At 36.9% G+C, this 22,461-nt stretch overlaps 1 protein-coding gene across 12 annotated transcripts in view; it reads left to right on the top strand.

Moving 5' to 3' along the window:
- Positions 1-2,750: 2,750 nt before the first annotated feature.
- LOC18431548 (protein GID8 homolog) overlaps positions 2,751-22,461 on the top strand; it is a 31,646-nt gene continuing 11,935 nt past the window's right edge. For 2 of the 12 annotated variants that reach the window (XM_011624022.3, XM_088858509.1), the window contains exons 1-5: positions 2,751-2,796; positions 3,064-3,131; positions 3,283-3,364; positions 3,790-3,949; positions 4,201-4,307. In XM_011624022.3, the coding sequence (XP_011622324.1) occupies positions 3,362-3,364; positions 3,790-3,949; positions 4,201-4,307 (270 nt within the window). In that variant the 5' untranslated portion in view covers positions 2,751-2,796; positions 3,064-3,131; positions 3,283-3,361. Of the gene's footprint in view, positions 2,983-3,063; positions 3,132-3,282; positions 3,365-3,789; positions 3,950-4,200; positions 4,308-6,039; positions 6,430-22,461 lie in introns of those variants that run through there. The other 10 variants (XM_011624019.3, XM_088858507.1, XM_020665527.2 and 7 more) reach the window with 6 other exon arrangements.

The following is a 22,461-nucleotide window of genomic DNA, read 5'->3' as shown; positions in this document are numbered from 1 at the left end:
GGTGATTTTGGATAGTACCAAATCCAACAATTTTAATGTGCAAAGTGGTCGCTTTTGTTGTAATGCCGGTTGGTATCGTCGTTTTTCTTCTCATGGTTTAAATTATATAGTGCCATCCCTATAAAGTGCACTTTGTTGGACATTGGAGAGGACTTTGGTTTGGTTAAAATCTTGTTTTCTTTATGAATCTCTATCTATGTTATCCATACGACGTAATCTTGTTATTAGATAATGATCTAAGACGTATTACATTCCCTTATTTTGCTATCAATCATGTAGTTATTTCTTGCTTGTTATATATATAATTAAATTAATGTAATGGAAGACTAGCGAAAAAGCTTACTCGTCTCTTATTTTTTTGTTTGTGTATATTGAACAAGGGCATTGGAATCTGGCTCATCATTTTCCTCTCGTGCTTGTTCTTTTTAGACAACCATTGGCTATATTTTTATCACTATTGAGGGAGTCCCATTTATCATTTATATGAATAGACGATTTAAATTATCTTATTCATGTCTCTCGGTCAATCAAACACAGTTGCCAAGAACTTCTTCAACATACTCGCAGCTAATCAAACATAAGTACCCAAAACTTTCTTAACATTTCACTAGGTTATCAAACATAGGTAACTAGAACTTCTTTAACATTCCATCAAGTTATCAAACATAGGTAACTAGAACTTCCTTACGATAACTTCCCACTTTCCAGCAAAGAAGAACTTCAAATTTCTAGGGAACGTTTACCTTCCCGCAATCAAACATGCCCTTAAGCAAAATAGTTATGTGCTTTAGGGAACACACTTTCCACACAAAAAAGCATCCACAGATGCATTAAACTTCCATGTTATATATGGATTTTAAAGAATGGTGGCCTCCCAAAACCCATTTTCAATAGAGGGCTCATTTAAATAGATGAGTCAGTGGACTCGTAAAACCTCATCCTTCTTTTACTACCACAAAATAAAATGGTGCAGTTTGCATAAAGTGGTAACCTTTATTTATAAATGTAAGGTTGTAATGTTCTATACTATCTATTTTGGTTTGACGGTGTAGATTTGACATATCTTTTAGGGTAGTTTCTAAAAAATATACATATTTATTTTAATTAAATTTTGAGTTGAAAAAGAATTATTTTTAAATTTTATTTATTTTTTACCCTTAAAGCTGGAAACTGTAGGAATACAAGGAGATCACAATCACTTTTAGCAAGTGGTTTAAAATATGGATCAATGCCCTGGATCGGGTACCCCAAAGACCCATCCAGATCGGTGAATCAGTGTTTCGGATTGGGAATTAGCCGAATTGATCGGATTCGGCCTTAAAGAAATCCAAACAAATATATTAAAAATGATTAAAAATCTAATAAGATAAGAAATGAGGGTACTACATTAAGAACTTTAATTTTTCATAAGATTAAAAATAATATCATCCTATATAAAGTGAAATTAGTATCAAATCAAACATTTATTAATTCTCTTCACTTGTCCACAATTATCACAACCCAACTAACAATAATATTATACATTGAAATTAAAATTATTGGTTTATACATTATCATAATTTTACTATTCAAATAAGAATAAATTTTAAATTTGTCTTGTAATATCATCTAATTTTGAAATTTAATTTACAACCATAACATAAGATACTAAATTATATAATTTATAGAGAAATATATTAATAAATAACATATAAGATTTGATTATTAATGTAATTAGTATAATTATTAATTATAATATTATACCAAACGTGATTCAAAAAACAAGATGGCTCTTGTATGTATATTTTGAATGTCTTATATATTTTTTATAATAAATGTAATTTATTATAAAAGTCTTGCTCTATTAAATAAATATTTTTTATAATTAACATAATTATTAAAAGACTTGTTTTATTAATTTAATAAACTTTTTTTTTATAATAAACTGACTTCTTTAAGAGCTAAAGGTTATAACCGTATGATTTAATCGCTATTAACAATTTGCAGGCTAATAGGTTTAGTCTCAAGCTGCTACAACGGGAGTGTCCCACATCGAAAACTTCAAGGGGATTTCACATCTATAAAAGACTTGAGGACCAGTGTACTACTTGGTGACGAATGAATGGGACATGGGGCCACGTGATTGTCTATCTAGTGACATAAGCTCAGCATGGTAAAGTTCTCTTATTTTGAAAAACAATATCTCAATTGCCCTTGCAAAAAATTAAAAACAAATGTATGGTGAACATCCCAATTGCCTTTGCAAAAAATTGAAAACAAATGTATGGTGAATATCCCAATTGCCCTTGCAAAAAATTGGAAACAAATGTATGGTGAGGTGTTCGGTTTTCTAGTGACACATTTAGGGAGAAAAGTTTCAGTTTTTCAAAAATAAAAACAAATAAATTTAATTTTTAAAAAATTGAAAATTATGGGTAGTTTTATTTTTTTTTAAAAAAATTGATATGGAGTTAAAAAAACAGGCATATGAGTAATAATATAAAATTTTAGATATTCTCGTAATAACATAAAGCAAAACAAATATTTACGTAATTTTCCCTAGTTCAAAAGTACGTTTGGGAGAAAGTCGAAATTGCGGGGTTTGCCCTTAGTAATTTTCCCATAGGTAAATGGTGTTATTATATACATTTCCAATAGTACAAGGCACAAGGTCCCCCATTTGCCATGTGTGAGCGTGCTGGGGGAATCGCTCCTTGCTTCGATTTCACTTCCTCTATAAAATTGGAGCACAACAACGAGCCGGAAAATCCAGAGAGCTGATTTTTATATCTACAGTTTGTTTTGCCTGTTTCATCGGTCCGTTTCTTGATTTCCAGGTTTCTTTCTCCATTCTATTGAGAGCTATATGTATTTTCTCTCTGAGGCGCAAAGTTTGTTTCTCCTGGACCTATCTAGGCCTAAGGCTTTCTCTTAACTCAGTCTCGGTTTTCTATAGTGGGAAAGGTATCCAGGCGTTGTTTTAAAGGTGCAGCATATTCTAGGGTTCGTGAAAATTGGGGCAGTTTGTGATGATTTTCTTTTTTTGAAAGGTATTTGTGATGAAATTCTTTGATTATTCTGCAGATGTGGCTGTACAAGCATGAACTTCTGTACACTTGGTCGATATAGAGGTGGATTATCACTCAAGCTAGGTATATGTGTTTCTGTTCCCGGTTTTCTGGCATTTTGTGCATTATTGTTGGTATCATTTTGAGAGATATAATGAGTTGGAGATTTCATGAACTCTTTTCTGGTTCAATACTTCTGATCTTATTTTTAAGTGTTATAATTTCATTGAGGCAGGTCGGGAAGCAATTCAGGTCTAGATTTGGTGGTGTTACCGCTCCAGGACACATTCAATTATATCGCTGCAACTTCAATAATGGTATTCAAATATCTCTGTCTGTGGTGGAAACTGAAATATGGGATTCATGTTTCTTTCAAATGCCATGTTTGATCTTCTGGAGTCACCAAAAAATTTGGAGTTTCAGATTTGGATGTGAATTTTGTTATTTGAGATTGAATGTTGCAACAGAGTTGAAACAGCCATACTTTTCCCTTAAATATAATTGAGCCGCTATTCGAACTGTCATATCGTTCCTTGTAAATGCAATAGAGTTGGAAAGATCCCTTGACCTCTTTCCATCTCTATTACATTTTCTACCCTAGAGTGCTGCAGCCATCGTGTTAAGTTTCCTAACATGGGCTGCTGGCCAATGAAACATTGAGTTTTATTTCATCTGGCACATAATTCCATGCTTTCTTGATAAAAAAAGGCGACAGAGTGATCATGCTGTTTTTATTATGTAGTCTACTTCGAAGAAAGTAATTACAAGGGAGGATTGGGAGAAAAAGCTTAATGATGCCAAGATCAGAAAAGAAGACATGAATAAGCTGGTTATGAACTTTCTTGTGACTGAGGGTTATGTTGAAGCTGCTGAAAAATTTCGAATGGAGTCTGGCACTGAGCGTATCCATAATCATTATCTTGTTCTTGGCTTTTATCTCTCTCCTGATTGATTTTCACTTTTAACTTGGTGCCATCCATTACAATGATATATGTCATTTAGATTTTGTTTCTGCTAACTTGTGGGATTCTCTGTGCGCTCTTTGTTAAGAATATCTCATTGTCTTCAGGATTAATATGGTAAAAAGAGCTTCTGTTTCAAAAGCCCAAAACACTTTATACATGGCCTTTATCGTATCCTTAGCTATAAATAGCAGATATTGATCTCACAACAATAACGGACCGAATGGCTGTGAAAAAAGCTGTGCAGTGTGGGAATGTAGAAGATGCAATTGAAAAAGTTAACGATTTGAATCCTGAAGTAAGCTCTTACATACACTTATATGCATGCTTTGTCCTCTTGTTTCTATATCTGGAAGTAATCTATGCAGTTTCTACATGATTAATGGATAATGTAAATCACCGACTTTATGGATTGAATATGCTGTGTGTGAAGAGGGAGAATGACCTGCTAAGGAAGAGAAAAATTAGTTGGTGTGGGTTATGTAAGTAGTGTACAAAGAGGAAGCAATATAACTTTGCATTGAGATTGTTCTTATTTTTTAATGGGTTATATGGTTAGAAAATATTTATTGGTCTCATTAATTTCACAGACTTATAGATTTATAATGACACTCATAAGTTATAATATGCCTTTTGGTTTGAAAAATCTAATTCCACCTTAAATATTGTTAGTCTGTTATAAGTCAGGAGTAATTCTGTGAAACAACTACAAATTCTTACTGGCCATTACTCTCTCATAAAATAATGTGCATCTAGCATCAGCACCTGTTCGAGAAAGGAATTGCTATCTTAGGTTACACACTTAGTGAGGAGCTCTACAAACTGATGCTGAGTGGGCATGTTTCATGGATTTCTCTTGGCTGAAGTTTCTTTTTTGTGTAGTTACATATATTCTTAAAATGTTTCGTATTATCGTGAAACACTGCTTTTGACACAACATATATGGTATTCATATTAGCTCCATTTGACACTTAAACGAGATATAAATGAATTCCTTAATAACATTGTGGGAGTTGTCCAGTGAATGGAGAGATTATTCAATGATCTTCTTATGTATACATTCTCTAAACATATAGGACAGCGCCCTATATTCTGCTTTGGAAAGAGATTCTTAGATAATCAATGGCTGTCTACCTAGTGAAACAACCTGTTCTGCACATAAATGTGTTGTAAGTTTTAACATTAATATTGATGTACACAAATGGCATATAGTGCATTTGTGTCAGATGTGGATGTGTGGGATTAATATTGACTGGCTGATGTTGATTTGCCACTTGTAAGAATGATTTCAACTTCGGCTCTACTAGAGTGCCGTTTTTTGCCCATGCCATATGTTATATTAAGCACTAAATGCGTACACTTTATAAGTGTATGTATCCTTCAGTCAAAGCAATATTTAACCACATAATGTATCGTGGGTGTCCTATTCTTTTATCTAATTTGTCACTGTAGCTACAATATGAAATGGGAGACAGCCGGGTTAACATGCCTTGTAATAAGAATATAATTAGCTCTTGAAATGCTCAAATTAGGTTCTATTCACGTGGGAAAAGGACCCCAATTAGTTGGGAAAAGGCTTTGACGATGATGATGAGGTTCTAATCATGTGGTTGACTCCACCGAGCTCTAGTTTATGACAATAGATTGTACTCGAAACATGCATTAGATAGTCTAGCTGTATGTATAGTCTCCACTTGAGGCATTCTATGAAGAAATGCCTTTAGTTCCAAATTTTGGATTGGAAGTGCTCTTGAAGTGCTCTTGAAGTGCCCAATTTAGGCTCTTTAGAGGTAGTTATGGTCTCCTATTGTTTTGCAAGTACTGTACACTTCTGTTGCCAGTGCATTGATGTACCTTATATGTGCTATCGAGTGAATAAGTGTGGCGAATCTCACTTTATATCTCAGGAAATTTTTGTTCTCTTTCAACTTCCAATGTTCTTATTGTACTTAATGTTTTCCTTCTCCAATTGAAGTACTGTCACCCCTCTTGGTATTTTCTTCCTAAACTTCTTGCTTCGCTTGATGCAGACATTGTTTAGAGAAAGCCTCTTTATTATATCTTGGATTCAGATGCTGAAAATGGAGAAACCTGAAGTGCTGTCTTAGACAAAGATTCTAATGAAACAAATTATGTAATGGGATATTGGAGACATTCATTGTCAGCAATGTTGCTTAACTATTGGAGAATCTATCGTCACAAGGAATAGAATAACTCAATTATCTAATACTGATGTTGGAAGAGAAGCCAAAAGAATAGTACCTAATTTTTTAATATCCATATGGGCACACTCTAATTATTTATGTTTTAAGACATGAATTTGAGACATACAATCTGAAGGCCTAGTAACATTATGTAAAGTGCAGAAATGTGTATTCTATATATTATTATGATTGAGAAATACTGGGCGTTTTATGCAAGAAGTGGAGCCAGGGAAATAACGGGAGATATGAAATGCAATATGAAATGCAACATGAAATACAATCGTAACAATATCTGTGTTTCATGTGCTTGTGGCCACTGGAATGATGTCTTGCCATGTCCTTGGTTCTCATTTTGTTGCTCTGATTTTGTTGTATAAGTTTGTGTGACTTAATAAAACATAGGTGATCTATGAAAGAAAAGAACATTTAGGTTTTACCATATCCCATATAGATCAATCAAGCAATTTAAGAGTCAATTTGTCTATGTCATTAGTAAGTAAAAGCAGGAAGTACAACTGATATCTGGAAATTAAGTGTAATTTGTCGCAATTTTATGAGCTAAAGCTTGAACATCATGTCCCTACCTACGTAAAAATTCATGTGGTTCTTACGTACATATATGGTAGTTAAGGAGGTAATTTTGGCCCAGTGGGCATTGACCTTTGGGAAGTGTGATTCTGACGAGGTGGAGACCTTGGTCCTCTTAGTGCCCATGGGCAGTGTGATTCCAATGAAGTGGAGACCTTGGCCCCTCTTAGTTTGCATCCACTTGTTTCAATGAGAATGGAATCCCCTTGTAAAAGAGGATTCACATATGTTTTCTCATGGACTTAAGCAGGATCTGGTTGTCCATGGAGATTAGTGTCAATTATTAGTGTCAATTATTTTTGATGGATTTACAAATTTCGAGGTCTTCTTCATACATAGGTAGTGTGACGCCAACACGCGAACTGATTCATTTGGAAGAGAAGGAGCATGCAAGTTCTCAATTTCTTGTTGTTATAACCAATTGAGTGCCTCCCCTCTCTTAACTCTCTTCGTTAAATTATTTGATTTACAGGCTGTTCATACCTTTTCACTTGTACACCTCACAGTTGTTGGGATCGAGAGTGGTGTTGTGACAGGCTAGAAAATCCCTATGCTTGGGAGTGCCATTCATGCAATGCATATTTTAGGGACTCCTCAAATGTTAGGCATCTCAATCCCAACCTTTTAAGGATCTTGATCCTGACCTTTTGGGATTTCAATCCAAACCTTTTCATCCTGCTCCCAACCTTAAATATTATATTCTTATTCTTTAAAGCAAGGGATCGCATTATATATAACAAACAATGCAACTATATTAAAAGTGTAGTTTCATTGGTACTTGGCTATAAATAGAGAAAATCATCTGTTTGGTCATCTTCTTGGTCTTTAAGGTGAGAATCAAGATCCCTAACAGTGGGGATTGAGATCCCTAACAGTGGGCATCAAAGTGAGATTTTGGAACGTAATTGCTACCTAGGTCAGGAGACTTTAGCAACTATGATACATCTCATATATTTCAATGTAGTGTTTATAACTAAGACTAGGCCATGGCCGACTTGCACTGGATTGAGCTAGGCCCACTGACTAGGACCACGGCTCCACCCAGTTCCATGCACGAGTCTATATTGTAAATATCATCATCATCAAAGTCTTGGCCTAACTAATTGGGGTTGGCTACAGTGACCAGGATTCATGTAGCTGACCCCAATTAGTTGGAAAAGGCTTTGATGATGATGATGATGATGATGTTTATAATTTAGACTCATGTATGGATTTGGGTGGGGCTGTAGTCCTAGTCAGCAGGCTTGGTGTAGTCTAGTACAATTCGGACATGGCCTAGTCTTTAAAAGAATAACACAGAAACCTCGTGCCCTGTTGAGACTTAGCGAGTCTCGAGGTTTCCACTTGGACAGGGCACTTTGCTAGGCCCGAGTAACTTGGCTGAGTTTGAGTTGGATTTTGTGAGTTTTAAAACATTTCTTCAATGAAGTAAAGTTAATCATCATCGCATGCACACATAATTGTATAATGGAAAAATCACCACTGGGTTTGATTGCTTGGTTCGGTGGTTGAGAGGGAAGGAGCTGCAGGACAATGTCCAAGGATTGAGTCCTATCACTAGTTCACCCAAACAAACCAAAAAAATAAAAAATAAAAAAAAAAAAGAAAAAAAAAAGAAAAGAAATTAACACAACTTTTACTACATTTTTTTTAAAATGGATTGTCAAAAAAAGAAATAAAGAAAAAAGCAAATGAGATTGTATAGTGCCTTGTGTTTCTTCCAAATGTTGAAAATGAAGAGAGTCAGAGGACCTTTATGATTTGTTGGTATGTTTATCATATAGGTCCCTAGATTTAGGACATATAGATTAGTTTGGAGGCAGTATTGAAGGGCGTTGTTCAAAATCAAACCATTTATCAGAATCCTTGACGTGCAGCTCCCAAACTTGAATTATTTCTAGGAATTTTAGTATGTGTATGCATGCTTACTTTTGAAACAATACATGCATTTCTTGGGTGCATACTTTTGGGTTGGGCTATTAACGGGCCGGGCCCGATTACGCTTGAATTCATGTAAGGTAGGCCTGACCAGTTAGGAGCCAAAAAATTAGATATCAAGCATGGCTCTGCTCCGTCCCGGGATGTTGCATACGAGACCCAAGTCTGAAAAATCGTCTCGGGCTGGGGCTTTAATAAATATATAGGAATTTTTTATTTTAAATTAAAAGCTATGAAAGTTCGGGCTGGCCTGGGCCATTTTTGGGTTAGTTGGCGCCCGGCTCGAAAAGACACCAGGCGCACCAAAGCCTGGCCCAAACCGGGCTTAGCCTCAAAGTTACGGCCCGAGCCCAGCTCGGAGATGTGCTGAAGCATTGGGAGCATGCATCTTAGGGAATTGTGTTGAAGCATTAGGAGCATGCATCTTGGAGAAGTGGTGCACGGGCTTTTGGGGTTTGCATGGATAGGATTCTTTCCCCACTAAGTTGACCAATAAGTTGGCTTTCTATTTTCCACAAAAAGAAAACTTGATTAGGAGCTCTAGATGGTTTTTTTGAAGGGGCTTTATGGGAGGATGAATTTTCAGTTTTGAAATAGATTATTAAACAATTGTAAGAGATGGAGCTCCTTGAGTTTGAAAAACAAACTAGATCTTGGTCTTAATCTGTAAGTTTAAGATCAATAAATAAGAGAGAAGGAATAAGAAGAGAAGTGGAGAAGACAGAGAACAAGAAGAGGGGGAGGTGGCATGTGAGAGAATTAAACCAAAATGTGTGGGTTGAGTTAGACTAGTCACACTTACATATAATTGACATGGAAACAAAACAAAAATTATATCTTAGTTTAAATAAAGAACCCAAATTATATCAATAATAAATAATGTATCCCATTTATACCCCTAACTTGCCATTGCACTTTCAACACAGCCCCTCAAACTGGAGCATGGATATTAATCATGCCTAGCTTGACAACTATATCCTATAGTCTATTACATGCGACTACTTTTGCCAAGATATTTGCTAGCTCATCTCTTTATTCACATGAGGAGTATAAATAATTCCAAATGTTACATTTTCCCTTTTGAAATGACAATCCACCTCAATATACTCTGGTCACTCGTGAATATGGGGCTCTCAGAAATGTGGATGGCTGCTTGATTACCACAATGAGGGGTCATTTGTAGCTGAACTTTCATTCCCAGATCAGCCAATATAGTTCTAACCCACATAATTTCACAAGTAACATGCACCCTAGCCTCATATTCTGCTTTAGCACTTGATCCACTGCAATGTTAAAAAAGTCGGCCGCTTGACCGCCTAGGCGGCTTTCTGGAGAAAACGCCTAGGTGTTCTTAAGGCAGTCACTGCTAGGCGCTAGAACTAGGTGCTCGCCTCGGCGGTCGGGCGGCCAATTAGGCGGTCGAAAAGGCGGTAAAAGGTGCCCGCTTAGGCGGCTTGCAGGAGTATGGTGAATTTTTTTTTGGGAGGGGGCAAAACAAGTCATTTTACTCCCTTAAAAGGGGGATAAGGGTTTGGGGGGTCATTCTTGCCCCAAAAAACAATTTTAGTTAACTTTAGAGTAAGAAACAACTTGAAAAAAACTAGATTTGAAGATTTTTTTGAGAGATCGAATTTTTTTTTTGAAATCCTTGAATGGTCATGATATTAAAAGATATTCAACCCCAATCTTTTTGAGGCTTATGGGGATTGTAAAAGAGGAGATTTGGGATCCCAAACATTTCGGTTTGGCCCGAAATCAAGTCCACTTCAAGAAAGTTGGTCTATTTCAATAGTTTTTATTAGATCCTTTTTTTTTTTTCCTTAATATCTATTGTTTAATGATGTTATTTTTTGCTATTTGTATTTTTTCTTTGATATTTTGTGATATATATTTGATATGTTATTGTCTATTTGGATTATTGTTTTATTAGTTAGTTTAATAATTGTTTAATTCTTAATTTCTTATTAAAGAATTGTATGTGTAATGTGTTCTCTCGATGTATGATTCATAAAGCATAATTATTTATTAGTTAGTTTAATATTTTCTTAATGCATATTAAATAATTGTATGTGTGATATTCTTTTTCGATATTATGTTATATCATTGCAATTTTGATGTGTATGTTTTACCTAAATTTATTTTGGGATTAATAAAAGGACAATACATTAAAGGGTCAAAGTCACTTCCTGGTTGTAATACGAAGCCAGTACATACAAAACTTATTTATTAAACAATAAAACATACAATTTTTTATATAATAAAATTGGGGGAGGTGTGGGGGATCCAATTTTTTTTTTAAAAACATCGTCGGTTTTTTTTTGGGTCTAGGCCCCAGCCGAGGCGGCCCAGCCCCCCCACTGCCTAGGCGGGCGCCTCCGACTTATTGAACATTGATCCACTGCATTCTGCTTTTGCAGTTGATCCACTGCATTCTGTACTAAATTTCTACCAACAAAGTACAATAACCTGTAGTTGAACTTCTATCAGTTTGGGAACTAGCTCAATCTGCATCAATATAGATTGCAACACCCATGTGACAATGATCTGTCATTAACAGCCCTCTCCTTGGAGGTGACTTGAGATGCTTTAGGATAGGATAAACATCTTAGTGAGGTTTCAATGGGGCATGCATGAATTCACGAACTACACTAACTAAGATATATTAATTCATGTAATTGTACAATATGTAAGCTTGCTCACTAGCCACTGGTTTTGACTCGACTCCTTTAGTAACTCTCCCATCTTTGAATGGAGCCTATGATCCGCTTCTATATGATGTCCATTGGTCTTGCTCTCAATGTTTCAATTTGTTATAATAGGTCCAGGACATAATTCCTTTGAAACGTAACTATTCCGTTCTTTGACTTCGCTACTTCAATACCCAGAAAATATCCGAGTGGGCTTAAATCTTTTATGTCCAACACTTCACTCAGGTAGCACTTAGGATTTTGTTATCTTCTAAGTTATCTCATGTCACTGCAATATCATTCACATACACTATGAGTGTTAAAATCCCAAAACAAATTCTTCTCATAAATAGTGTATGATTGGCTTGACTCGTTCTGAGCACAATCTTCGACAAGGTTTCACTGAATTTCTCAAATCAAGATCTGGATTATAGTTCAAGTTTATATGTTGCAGTTTTTCAATATGAACACCTTTCCTGTTTCCCCTTGAAGTTGAAATCCTAGAGGCATGGCCATATAGACTTCTTTTGTGTAAATCTGAGGAAATAGTCGGATAAGGAAGATTATTTGAGTCAAGGCTAGTATCTTGTTCTGAGCTGATGCTTAAGTGATGATTGTTCTGAATTTCAGGTTGTACTAACTCCCTTCTTTGAACATATTCCTTCATTTCCTTGGTTTTAATAGGGGCATTTCCATCTTTATATTAAGAAATTTCATAAATGACTGGGGTTGGAAAAGATAGAGGAAGAGGCGGTGATGCTGAATTGCTCTCTTCTTGTCTATTCTTCTTCCTCTGAAGAGAGTATTGTTATCCTGCAAAGGAGACAAAGATTGGATGGATTCCAAGAGGGTGATATCCATTGTGACAGAATGAAATTAATTAATAGGATACTAACATTTGAAGCCTTTTTGATTAGCTGGATATCGTAAGAAAAGACACTTAATGGCTTTAGGATCAAGTTCTTCTCTCTTAAGACCTAGAACTAAACAAAATGCACGACCAAAAACTTTGGTAGACATGGAAACAAAGTGAAATTAGGTGGAAGAGTTTGGATAGGAGACTTGCTCTAAAAGATCCTTGATGGCTTACAATTTGTCAAGAAGGAAGCACCAAGGAAAACTTTAGACAATAAAATTTTTGGGACTTCCATTCCATGCTAGAGGGATCGATTAACTTCCAACAAGTGTCAATATTTCTCTTAGTGACTCCATTTTGCTGACGTGTATAAGGACATGTTTGGCACTCTAAACCTTGATCGCTCATATATCCTCCAAGATGATTAGAAACAAATTCAGCACCATGATTGGAATGAAGTACTTTTATAGTTATAACCATTTTACAATAAGCTTGGCATACTCACACAGTAAAAAAGTTTATAAATTCATCATGTTTCATTTAGCATTGTAAAATGCAGGATGCGGACCCGATTCGGTCGGGGGACCGTGCGGCGATGTGGCTCGATGTGGTCTAGATGCGGACACATCACCCCATTGTGGTCAATAAAAATAAAAAATAAAAATAAATAAAAAATAGGTTAATGCATGGAAAAAAAATATGGAAGTGATTTATGTGATAGTAGGTATTTAATTTATTCATGAACTTCAATATTATCAGCTGTCAGAGACTTTGAATCCCCTGATGGAAGACATTAGAAACTAGAAACTTGAAAGTAACTCTATAGAAGACATTAGAAGACATCATATTGTCATAAACATCCAAAAGACATAATTTCGATTGCAAACTTTAAAGTTGCAAACTCGAAAGATACATACCACCACCAAAAGTCTATGAAGAGTTCAAGAGCCAAGACAAAACATAGAAGACAATAGAATCTCAAGTATCAATCTCAAATCTCAAATCTCAAATCTCAAATCTCAATCAGACAAGTCATGTAGGGAGTCTCCATGTGCATGTGTATCTTTAATATCTGAGTGTGAGTATATAGAGGCATCATCATCATCATCATCAATATCATCCTTAACGGCCTCCACCTGTATTTCGTCTTCCTTGTTCTTGGTGGTCTCCATATCTACTTTGTCTTCCTCGTTCTCCTAAGTCAGCTTCCTCCTCCTCGACCTATGGAACTGATATGCAACTCGACCCTCCTTTTTTCTTTTGTGTTTTTACTGTTAGGCCATACTTCTTCTTCAACACCTGTGGCTAGCTCGACATCGTACCAAGTAAGATACTCACCCCTCACATGCACGCTCTGCTCCTAGATCCATAGAGTACTCACTTGTGCCCTCACCATCAGGTTCATACAATTGAATTGGGTTGAGATCCATGCGTTTTATGTACCTCTCCCTGAGGCGCTCATTATATCGCACATAAACTAGATTATTCATTTCTTATGCTCCAACCTATTTCTTTTTTTGGTATGGAGCTGTGGTGCAAAACAAGGAAACAAACAAAAGGGACAACTATTATTTTCTAGTTTCTAGTTTCTACTTTCTACTCATCTTAGATTTCAAAAAATTGAAAATTTAATCCAAAAAATAGGAATTAAGGACTTACATGCTCAAATGCACTCTAATTGTGTTCGCCACCAGATGAACTACATGTGAGACTCAACACTCGAATAATGAGACGTTGTAGATTCGGTGTCTCTTTTCCATATGATGACCACCATGTAGCTGCATAATATTTTAGAATTTAGATTGTATAGTTGTATTTATACAATGGATCTATACAAGTAAAAAACTGTAAAGCGAAGTCGAAAAAGGTACTTTTCACCTTTTTGATTACCTGGATCTGTAGTGTTCTTGTTCGAATAGGGATGTCTCGCCCAAAATTTTCCAATGCACACTTCAACTTGATCAATTTATGGCTTTGGATATCATCTTGGATCGCTGGGTCAGTGACTAACCTCTCAAGTACCTTTAAGAACCCTCCATTTATTGTACGATCAAACTCAATGAATGGATGCTTGTAGTGAAGAGATGGATTCAGAAAGTAGCTGGCTGCATGGAGGCGCTTATGAAGCTGGTTATCTATCTCCTATAAGCAATTTCAAATATAGAACCTTTTTTATCATCCTTTAGAACCTTTTTTATCTCTTCTCTTGCTTTAGTATTGCCTCATGTATGTAGCCCATGACGGGCTTCACTGCACCATCAACCAAGTGAAGAACTTTCATTAAAGGACGAGAAACAGCGATGCATAATGGATCTGGTCCCAAAAAGATGTATTGAGAATAATTTGCTCAGCCTTTCTCCCGTCTCGATGCTTTGACCACTTGCTTTTATTCTATTGCTCTGAAGTAAACACGGTCTTTAAGGCATTTCTATGCTTGCATGGCTTCAAATAGTGAGAAATGATGTGGCAAATTTAGTGACACCTGGTCTCACTATCTCTCTCTTCTTTGTAAAAACCCCTCATCATGCTAAGGACTATGGTATGATTATAGATAAATTCAACAACAAACATGGCTTTGGCCATCACCCCATTAAATGTGGATGTCATACCCATTTCCTTAAGCATGAGATTAACTCAATGAGCTGTGTAAGGAGTCCAAAACATAAACCTCCTCTTCAGTCAAAAGATGCGCAACTGCAGTGTAATTGGCACCATTGTCAATGACAATTTGTACCACATGTTCCTCTCCAACAAATTCTACAATCTCATCTACCAAGTCACGTAACTATCTAGCATTGTGTGACTTGCCTGATGCATCAGTAGACTTAACAAAAAAAATTAAGGAATTCCCTAAACATTCGATTAGACCATCCATCACACATGATGCTCATCCATATTTCTCCCACCCTTGTCTTTGTGAAATAAATTTTTTATTAACATTAGACACAACATCCTTCAAAAGAAGCTTCCTAAGCACATGTAATATAGGAGGCTTAAGCCCTGGGCTAAATTGCCCAATTACCTGGACTAGATATGTAAAATAATTGAGGATTGTAGTATTGAAAAGAATACTGGCCACATAAAACCATTTTGTAATGTACGTAACATACTTTCTTCCTCTCTTCTTTCTTGTATTGATTTTCAATTGTGGTATGTTTTTTTTTCCTCCTCTCTCGACCCACAATTTCGAAGTTAGAGGTGCAAAATGCATCCATTGGCCCCTTATGGAGAAGTCTTTTTTGTGAAACACTACCACCAATATTTATAATGCTCTTCGTTAGAGTCACCCTTTGCCTCATACCAACTTCTGATAAATCTTCATCATCTTCATCAACATCAAATAATTGAATTTCAACTGTTAATATCTATTTGTTTCATTTTCTTTTTTTCTTTTTGTTTTTTAAGCTATCCATGTATTCTCTAATCTCCCTTTTAACCTCTTTGGTTGCTTGTGAGCATGCTCTAACATTCTCTAATATCGGCTAGGTGTTCTTTTTGTCGGGAAATACCACCCATATAAGTATTTCCACAAAGAGTACAAATAACACAATTTGTATCTTTTGGATTTTTCACTTTTGCATAATTCCAAGCCGGATCTTGGTTACTCGAAGATTGTGAAGACATTGCCCCCAAAAAAAGGGTTAGGAAATGAAAACCTACTGATTAATCAATTTTTTTTTTCGATATCTTCTCAGCCCTTGAAACCCTGAATGTGTTGGAGAATCTATACCCAAACTTCTTCAAATCAACGCCCAAGCTAATCCCAATCGACAACCCAACCAAGATCTAGAGCAATCCGACGATTTCAAACAAAACAAAATTTCGGCCATTTTTTTTACTGTTTTTGATGATAAAACTGATACCACTGTGGCTGTTAAATTGCATGGGCGGTGTATGCAGGTGCTATGTGCCCGCATGTGTGACGCATGTGTGACGCATGTGCCGAGATGCGCCTTGCGCCTCATATCCCTAAAATGTGCATATGTGGCCTGAGGCAATGGACCTTAGGCCGCATAGCGCCTGATGCGGCCCCATTTTAAAGCACTTTTTAGGTCAACAAAATTCCCTCAAGGCCTATATTGAACCTTCCCATTAAATGGCCATCCTACATTCATTGTGTCAAAAAAACCACTTTCTAAGGTGTGTTTATTTTGTTTTCTGATATTGTTTATTGGGATGAAATGTGTATATATTTAAAACTTGGGTTCAACCAAGTTCTGTAACATGGTTTCGAAATGTTACCACGACACTGTTTCACGAAACCCCCCAACCCCCCCCTCTCTCTCTCTCTCTCTCTCTCTCTCTCTATCTCTCTATCTCTATCTCTATCTCAAATAAGAGTTCCATGGGCACCAAAGATCTATGATTGGATGGCTCAATGAAGGTTTCCTGAATATGGCCTTCTCCATAAGATCACAAATTGATGCAGAAGATCTGACACTTTCCTCCAGATCAAAATACAGTGAAAGGATCTGCAATGAGCCACTTGAAATCAATATGGTCATAAACCCATACTTATTCTTTGTCCAGCATCAAGTTAGGCGAAGGATTGTCAGTCTAAATTTCCAAACCTTGCCTAGGACTGGCAAGGAAATCCTTTTACCTAAATTGCACCTATATAGGGTGACGATAGGACTTGGCCACGACAAGGCCTTAGGCCAAGAAGCGATCCCAGTGGCCCTACTTCATAATTTTGGGGGCATAACTGTTCTTGCCTTTCTCTTGGATTTTTATTATAGCGGTGTCATTTATGGGGGGTTAAATTCCAATTTTGCCCTGGTTCCTAAGCTGGAGGGAATAAGAGCTAAAATATTTTAGGTTGATTAGTCTTCTCAATTAGCTCATAGGAAATCCTATTTAAAGTACTGCCCTCCAGCCTTCATCAGGTGCTAAAGCATGCTATCCCCCCCCTCCCCCAAGGTTCTTATGTCTTAGATCGCCAGATTTTGGAACAGGCTCTCATTTCAAATGAGTGTATCAATGCTAGCAACTGGAATATTCATTATCAAACTGTATTTTCGTTATTCTTGAATATTCATTATCTCTTCCTCTTCTAAACCTCAATATTTCTTTCTTCATCTTTACCCTCTTTAATCATTCCATCCTTCTTTCCTAAGCCCTCATATTTCACCTACTATTTATGTTATAGGTCATGTTACTGTTCATGCTACTGTTCACATCACTGTTCGTGCTACTGTTCTTTCTTTCGAAACCCTAACTGTTGCTGTTCTTACTGCAGTTCATGTTACCGTTCATGCTACTGTTCATGTCAGTGTTCACGCTACTGTTCTTTCTTTTAAAATCCTAACTGCCTTCCTCTCGTCTGCTCTATTTCTTGCATTCCATGCCAACCCCTTTTTATACTCTCGTAGTCTATCTCTAGATTTTCTTATTCTGTATAGACCTCCTCTTAGTCTCCCTTTTCCAGATCTGGTGCGACTGTAATTCGAGCCTTTTTATTCCCAAATCCTCAATATGTCACCGACAAACTTAAATTTGATAATTTTATAGTTTGGAAATGAACTGTTGTTCCCTTCATTAGAGGTCAATGCCTCTATTGCCATTTCGATGGATCTACTAGGCCACAACCAGATTACATTGTTCAAGAAAGTACAAATTCGGATGAAAAGAAAGAGATCGCTACAGTGGTCAATCCAGCCTAAGAAGAATGGCTTGCTAAAGATCAAAATCTTATTGGCTGGATTAATTCAACCTTGTCTGAAAGAATTTTGGCTCAAGTGGTGAAGCTACCTAGACCATGTGATCTTAGGACAGTTCTCAATGAGTCCTACTCTCAGGAATCAGAGGCTCGTGTTATGCAATTAGAATCTGAACTTCAATGATGTAAGGAGGGGAAGATGTCAGCATCTAAATTTTATAACAAGACAAGGGAATATGCTATCAATCTGAAATTATTCAGCAGTCAGTTGAAGATAAAACAAGATGCAATGTGTACTACAAGGGCTGGGTGAAGACTATAGAAGTTTTATCACTAACTTGATGGCAAGGGATTATCTCCCTTCTTTTACCAACCTTCGACTCATTTTGGACAACATGAGGCATTGTTCTTTCGGAAAGAGGCACAAAACTTGTCTCGTAGATATGAGGACCTTGATGTCCTTGTTACTAACATGAGCAATGTAATAATTTTCGAGGAAATAATAGAGGCCATGGGGGTTGAGGTGGCAAAAATGGGCATGGTGGCAAGCACTTCTATGGTGCTAGTCGAGCTCTCTTTCATACTCTTAACGGAAATGGAAATAAAATTAAACAAGGAGGAAATCAAATTACTGCCTTAGCTAACACTCGGAGTACAGGTGCAACATTAAATAATTCTAAGGAATCTCCTGCCATTACTTCTCCTGTTGATGGAGCATGAATTGGTGATAAGTGGGGTTGCCAACAATGTTTCTGGAGATCTTCGTATGTTTTCTTCCCTTGATCCTTTTAGTTCTATTATAATTGGTGATGGGTCCTCCCTCGACATCACACATGTAGGTAATGTCACAGTTGAGTCTTCTTTGGTTCTATTAACTTAAATCATGTTTTCCTTGTTCCACATCTTAGACAATTTGATTTTTGTTTCCCAAGTATCGTGTGATAATGGGATTTACTGTCTATTTACTCCCGATTTTGTTTACTTGAAGGATCAACAATCGGGAATCATGCTGGCTAGGGGAACTCGTCGTGGACAGAGTTATATGTGATAGATTGCCGTGCGAAGAAGCATTTGATACTTGAGTCTAAATGTTAATAACAAGGTTTAAAAACTCGTTGATCCGATCCGGATTCGATTGATTCGGATCGAGTTTTGGGAGAGCCGTCTTGGATTTGCTGAAAAAAGGGGATCCGGCCAGTTCTACATGGTTCGTACCGGTTCTCTGATAGAACCGATTAGTGAACCGGTTTTGACATCATCATACTAGTTTTGGGGGGAGGCGATTCTAACCGCCACATATGTCCTTAATCGGACTCCCACTAAAGCAAGGCAATCAACTCCTTACGAACTCTTCATGGGCCGCCCTCCCTTAATAAAGCACCTCAAGGTTTGGGGATGTGCAGTCCATGTTCTCATACCATCTCAAAATAGGTCCAAACTTGATCCTAAAACCATAAAATATGTTTTCATAGGATACCCAAGTCATGAGAAGGGTTTTAAGTTTTATAACCTCTTGAATCGTAATGTGATTGAAAGCCTTGACACCCATTTCCTTGAAGATGAATTCCTTGAGAGAGAATTAACCCAAAAGAGAGTAGACTTCCATGAGCTTCAGCCTAACAAAGAAATTGAATCCTTCCTACTTAGGCGAAGTGAGAGAATAAAGAGAGCACCTACCTTTTTCACTTACCTTGAGGAGGACTATGAGAGGATTAGTGAAGAACCTGATGATGTAACCTTATTCTAACTTACATGTTATGTCTTGTCCGGATAATAAGTTATGGAAGGATGCCATGCAAGATGAGATAAATTCAATCATAAAGTACCATGTATGGGAGTTAGTCTGATTACCACCTAACCTTAGATCCATTGGATGTAAGTGGATATGCAAAAAGAAACTTAACTCCGAAGGGTGTATTGAAAAATACAAGGCAAGACTTGTAGCAAAAGGTTTTACTCAAAAGGAAGGGGTAGATTATTTTGACACCTACTCACCTGTTGCCAAAATGTCTTCCATTAGGATGATAATATCCATAGCATCCTACCTTGACCTAGAATTGCATCAAATGGATGTGAAAACTGCCTTCTTAAATGGTGACCTAGAAGAGGATATATACATGAACCAACCCCGAGGGTTTTGTAGTGTAAGGAAGGAAAAGTTCGTGTACAAACTTAACAAATCACTTTATGGTCTCAAACAAGCTTCAAGAAGATGGTTCCTCAAGTTCCGCCAAACTTTGATTAGATATGGATTCAAACCAAATGAGGATGACCATTGTGTATACCATAAGACCAATGGGACTGACATTACTTTCATGACTTTATATGTGGATGACTTTCTAATAGCTAGTAGCACCCTAGACTATATAAGCGACATAAAGGCAATGCTAATTTCGATATGAAAGATATGGGAGAGGCTTCATATGTGTTAGGGATTCATATTATAAGAGATAGAACAGCTTGCACTATTCAATTATTTCAATCTATATATTGCAAGAAAGTTCTTGAGAGATTTGGTATGAGTGAATCCAAGCCTGTAGATACACCTGTGGAAAGGAGAGCAAAAGTAAATGTCAATATGCAACCAAACAATGATCTTGAGAGAAATGAGATGGAAAGGATCCCGTATTGCAGTTCCGTAGGATCACTAATGTATTTAACCATGGGAACTAGACCCGATCTAGCTTTTGCTCAAAGCTTGATTGGTTGATTCCAAAGTGATCCTGGATTAGAACATTGGAAAGCTGTGAAAAGAATCATGAGGTATGTGAAAGGAACATTTGATTATGGATTAACCTATAGCAATGTGAGTGAGCTTAAAGTTTTGGGATACACAGACTTCGACTATCAAGGAGATCCGGATGACTCGAGATCCACTTCGGCTTATCTATTTCTTTATGGGGGTGGTGTCATTTTTTGGCGCACTAAGAAACAAGACACTGTAGCCCTATCTACCATGGAAGTCGAGTATATGGCTTTAAGTTCCGCAACTTTAGAAGCCATTTGGATTAAGAAGTTCTTGAATCATCTTAACTTCAACCCTCTAAAACATGAAACTATTAGAATCATGTGTGATAATCAAGCTGCAATAGCAGTGGCAGTTGAACCAAGGATCCACAGCAAGTCAAGGCACATTAAAGCTCAATATCATATAGAAAGAGAAGAGATAGTAGCTGGTGAAGTAGAAGTTGGTTACATTCCATCTGAAGCTATGCATGCAGATCCATTAACCAAAGGCTTGGGGGCAAATGATTTTATGAGGCGTGTGCATGGGATGGGTTTAAGGAGGTTGACATAGTTGTTATTACTTTGTCTATTGCCTAGGAATGATAAATCCATGGATAAGTTTGCATGCTTTGATTTATTGTGAACGATAATAAGAGAGAGATATATACGAATTCAGGCCTCAAAAGGCCAAGTGGGAGAATGTTGGAAATATGGTCTATCAAGGCCTAAATTGCAGTAGTCTCTCATTCAGTGGGAGCGATTGAGACATTGAAATCTTGGCATCTTGCGAAATGGAGCCCAGATTCTTTTTACCTTGAGTACGCATGAGGCATCGAGAGTTCACATGTTGAGAAAGCAATTTCTCAAGGAGGTATGAGGGTCACCTCCTAGTCAGGATTTTATAGGTTAGCATCATGTTTAGTTGCAATCGGCTAGGGCATGGAGAATCCAAATGAGAAAAATAGAACCCGAGTACTTATTGAGTATTCGCCTTGTATGGAATGGTCAAGACTTATGGGACATAAGTTCGTATCCTGACACGAGACCATTGCATGGCATGTGCATTTTCATTTCGTACGGGAAGCCACTCTTCCAAATGCAGTGTCCGAGTTTAGAAGAGCTAGTGCACATGTGCTTTAAGAGGACTCTTGTAATTGAGTTGGATCATGTCCCACAGGGGTACACCTGTAATCCATTGAGAGCCGAAAGATCGAAAGTTCTGGCTCAGTGGCTTTGATATGACAAATTATGTGTCCCTGCTTTAGACTGTGGAACATAGGTGTATTGGGTCGATTTGAGACTCGACGGAACATCATTCGGGACTAGCCCAATGGAGTACTCCGATATCTATAATTATTAGCTTGAGATCTCACTATACCTTTTGTCTGATTTTATAATGATGAAAAAAACCCAATAATTGCTCAAAAATACTTTAAATATTTATTGTGAATTTTAGAGAATTTTTCGAAATTTTATTTGATAATAAAATGAGGGTTTTCATATTGTTTGGCTCAAATTTCACTTTAGTCCTGACCTGGTAGTGCCATGTGACGTCCGAGTGGCCATAGGTCTGCCACATGGCACCCCACACCTCACTCTAGGATCACCTCCCAGCTGGGCACTGATCCCTAGGTGGGGGACTAGATTGGCATTTGGTTGCTTGCTTTATAAGGGATTGTGTTATGATGTCTTGTTATATATTGCTATATTTTATTATATAATATTATAAATTAAGGCCCCCTTTTTATCACATGTCTTAATTAACTCACACATGGGTCATGCATGGCATGTGT

This window comes from Amborella trichopoda, chromosome 2 (assembly GCF_054954075.1).
Source record: "Amborella trichopoda isolate Santa Cruz 75 chromosome 2, AtrichopodaSantaCruz75HAP2 v2.0, whole genome shotgun sequence".
Classification (NCBI taxonomy): Eukaryota; Viridiplantae; Streptophyta; class Magnoliopsida; order Amborellales; family Amborellaceae; genus Amborella; species Amborella trichopoda.
This window is presented reverse-complemented; position numbering and strand designations above follow the sequence as displayed.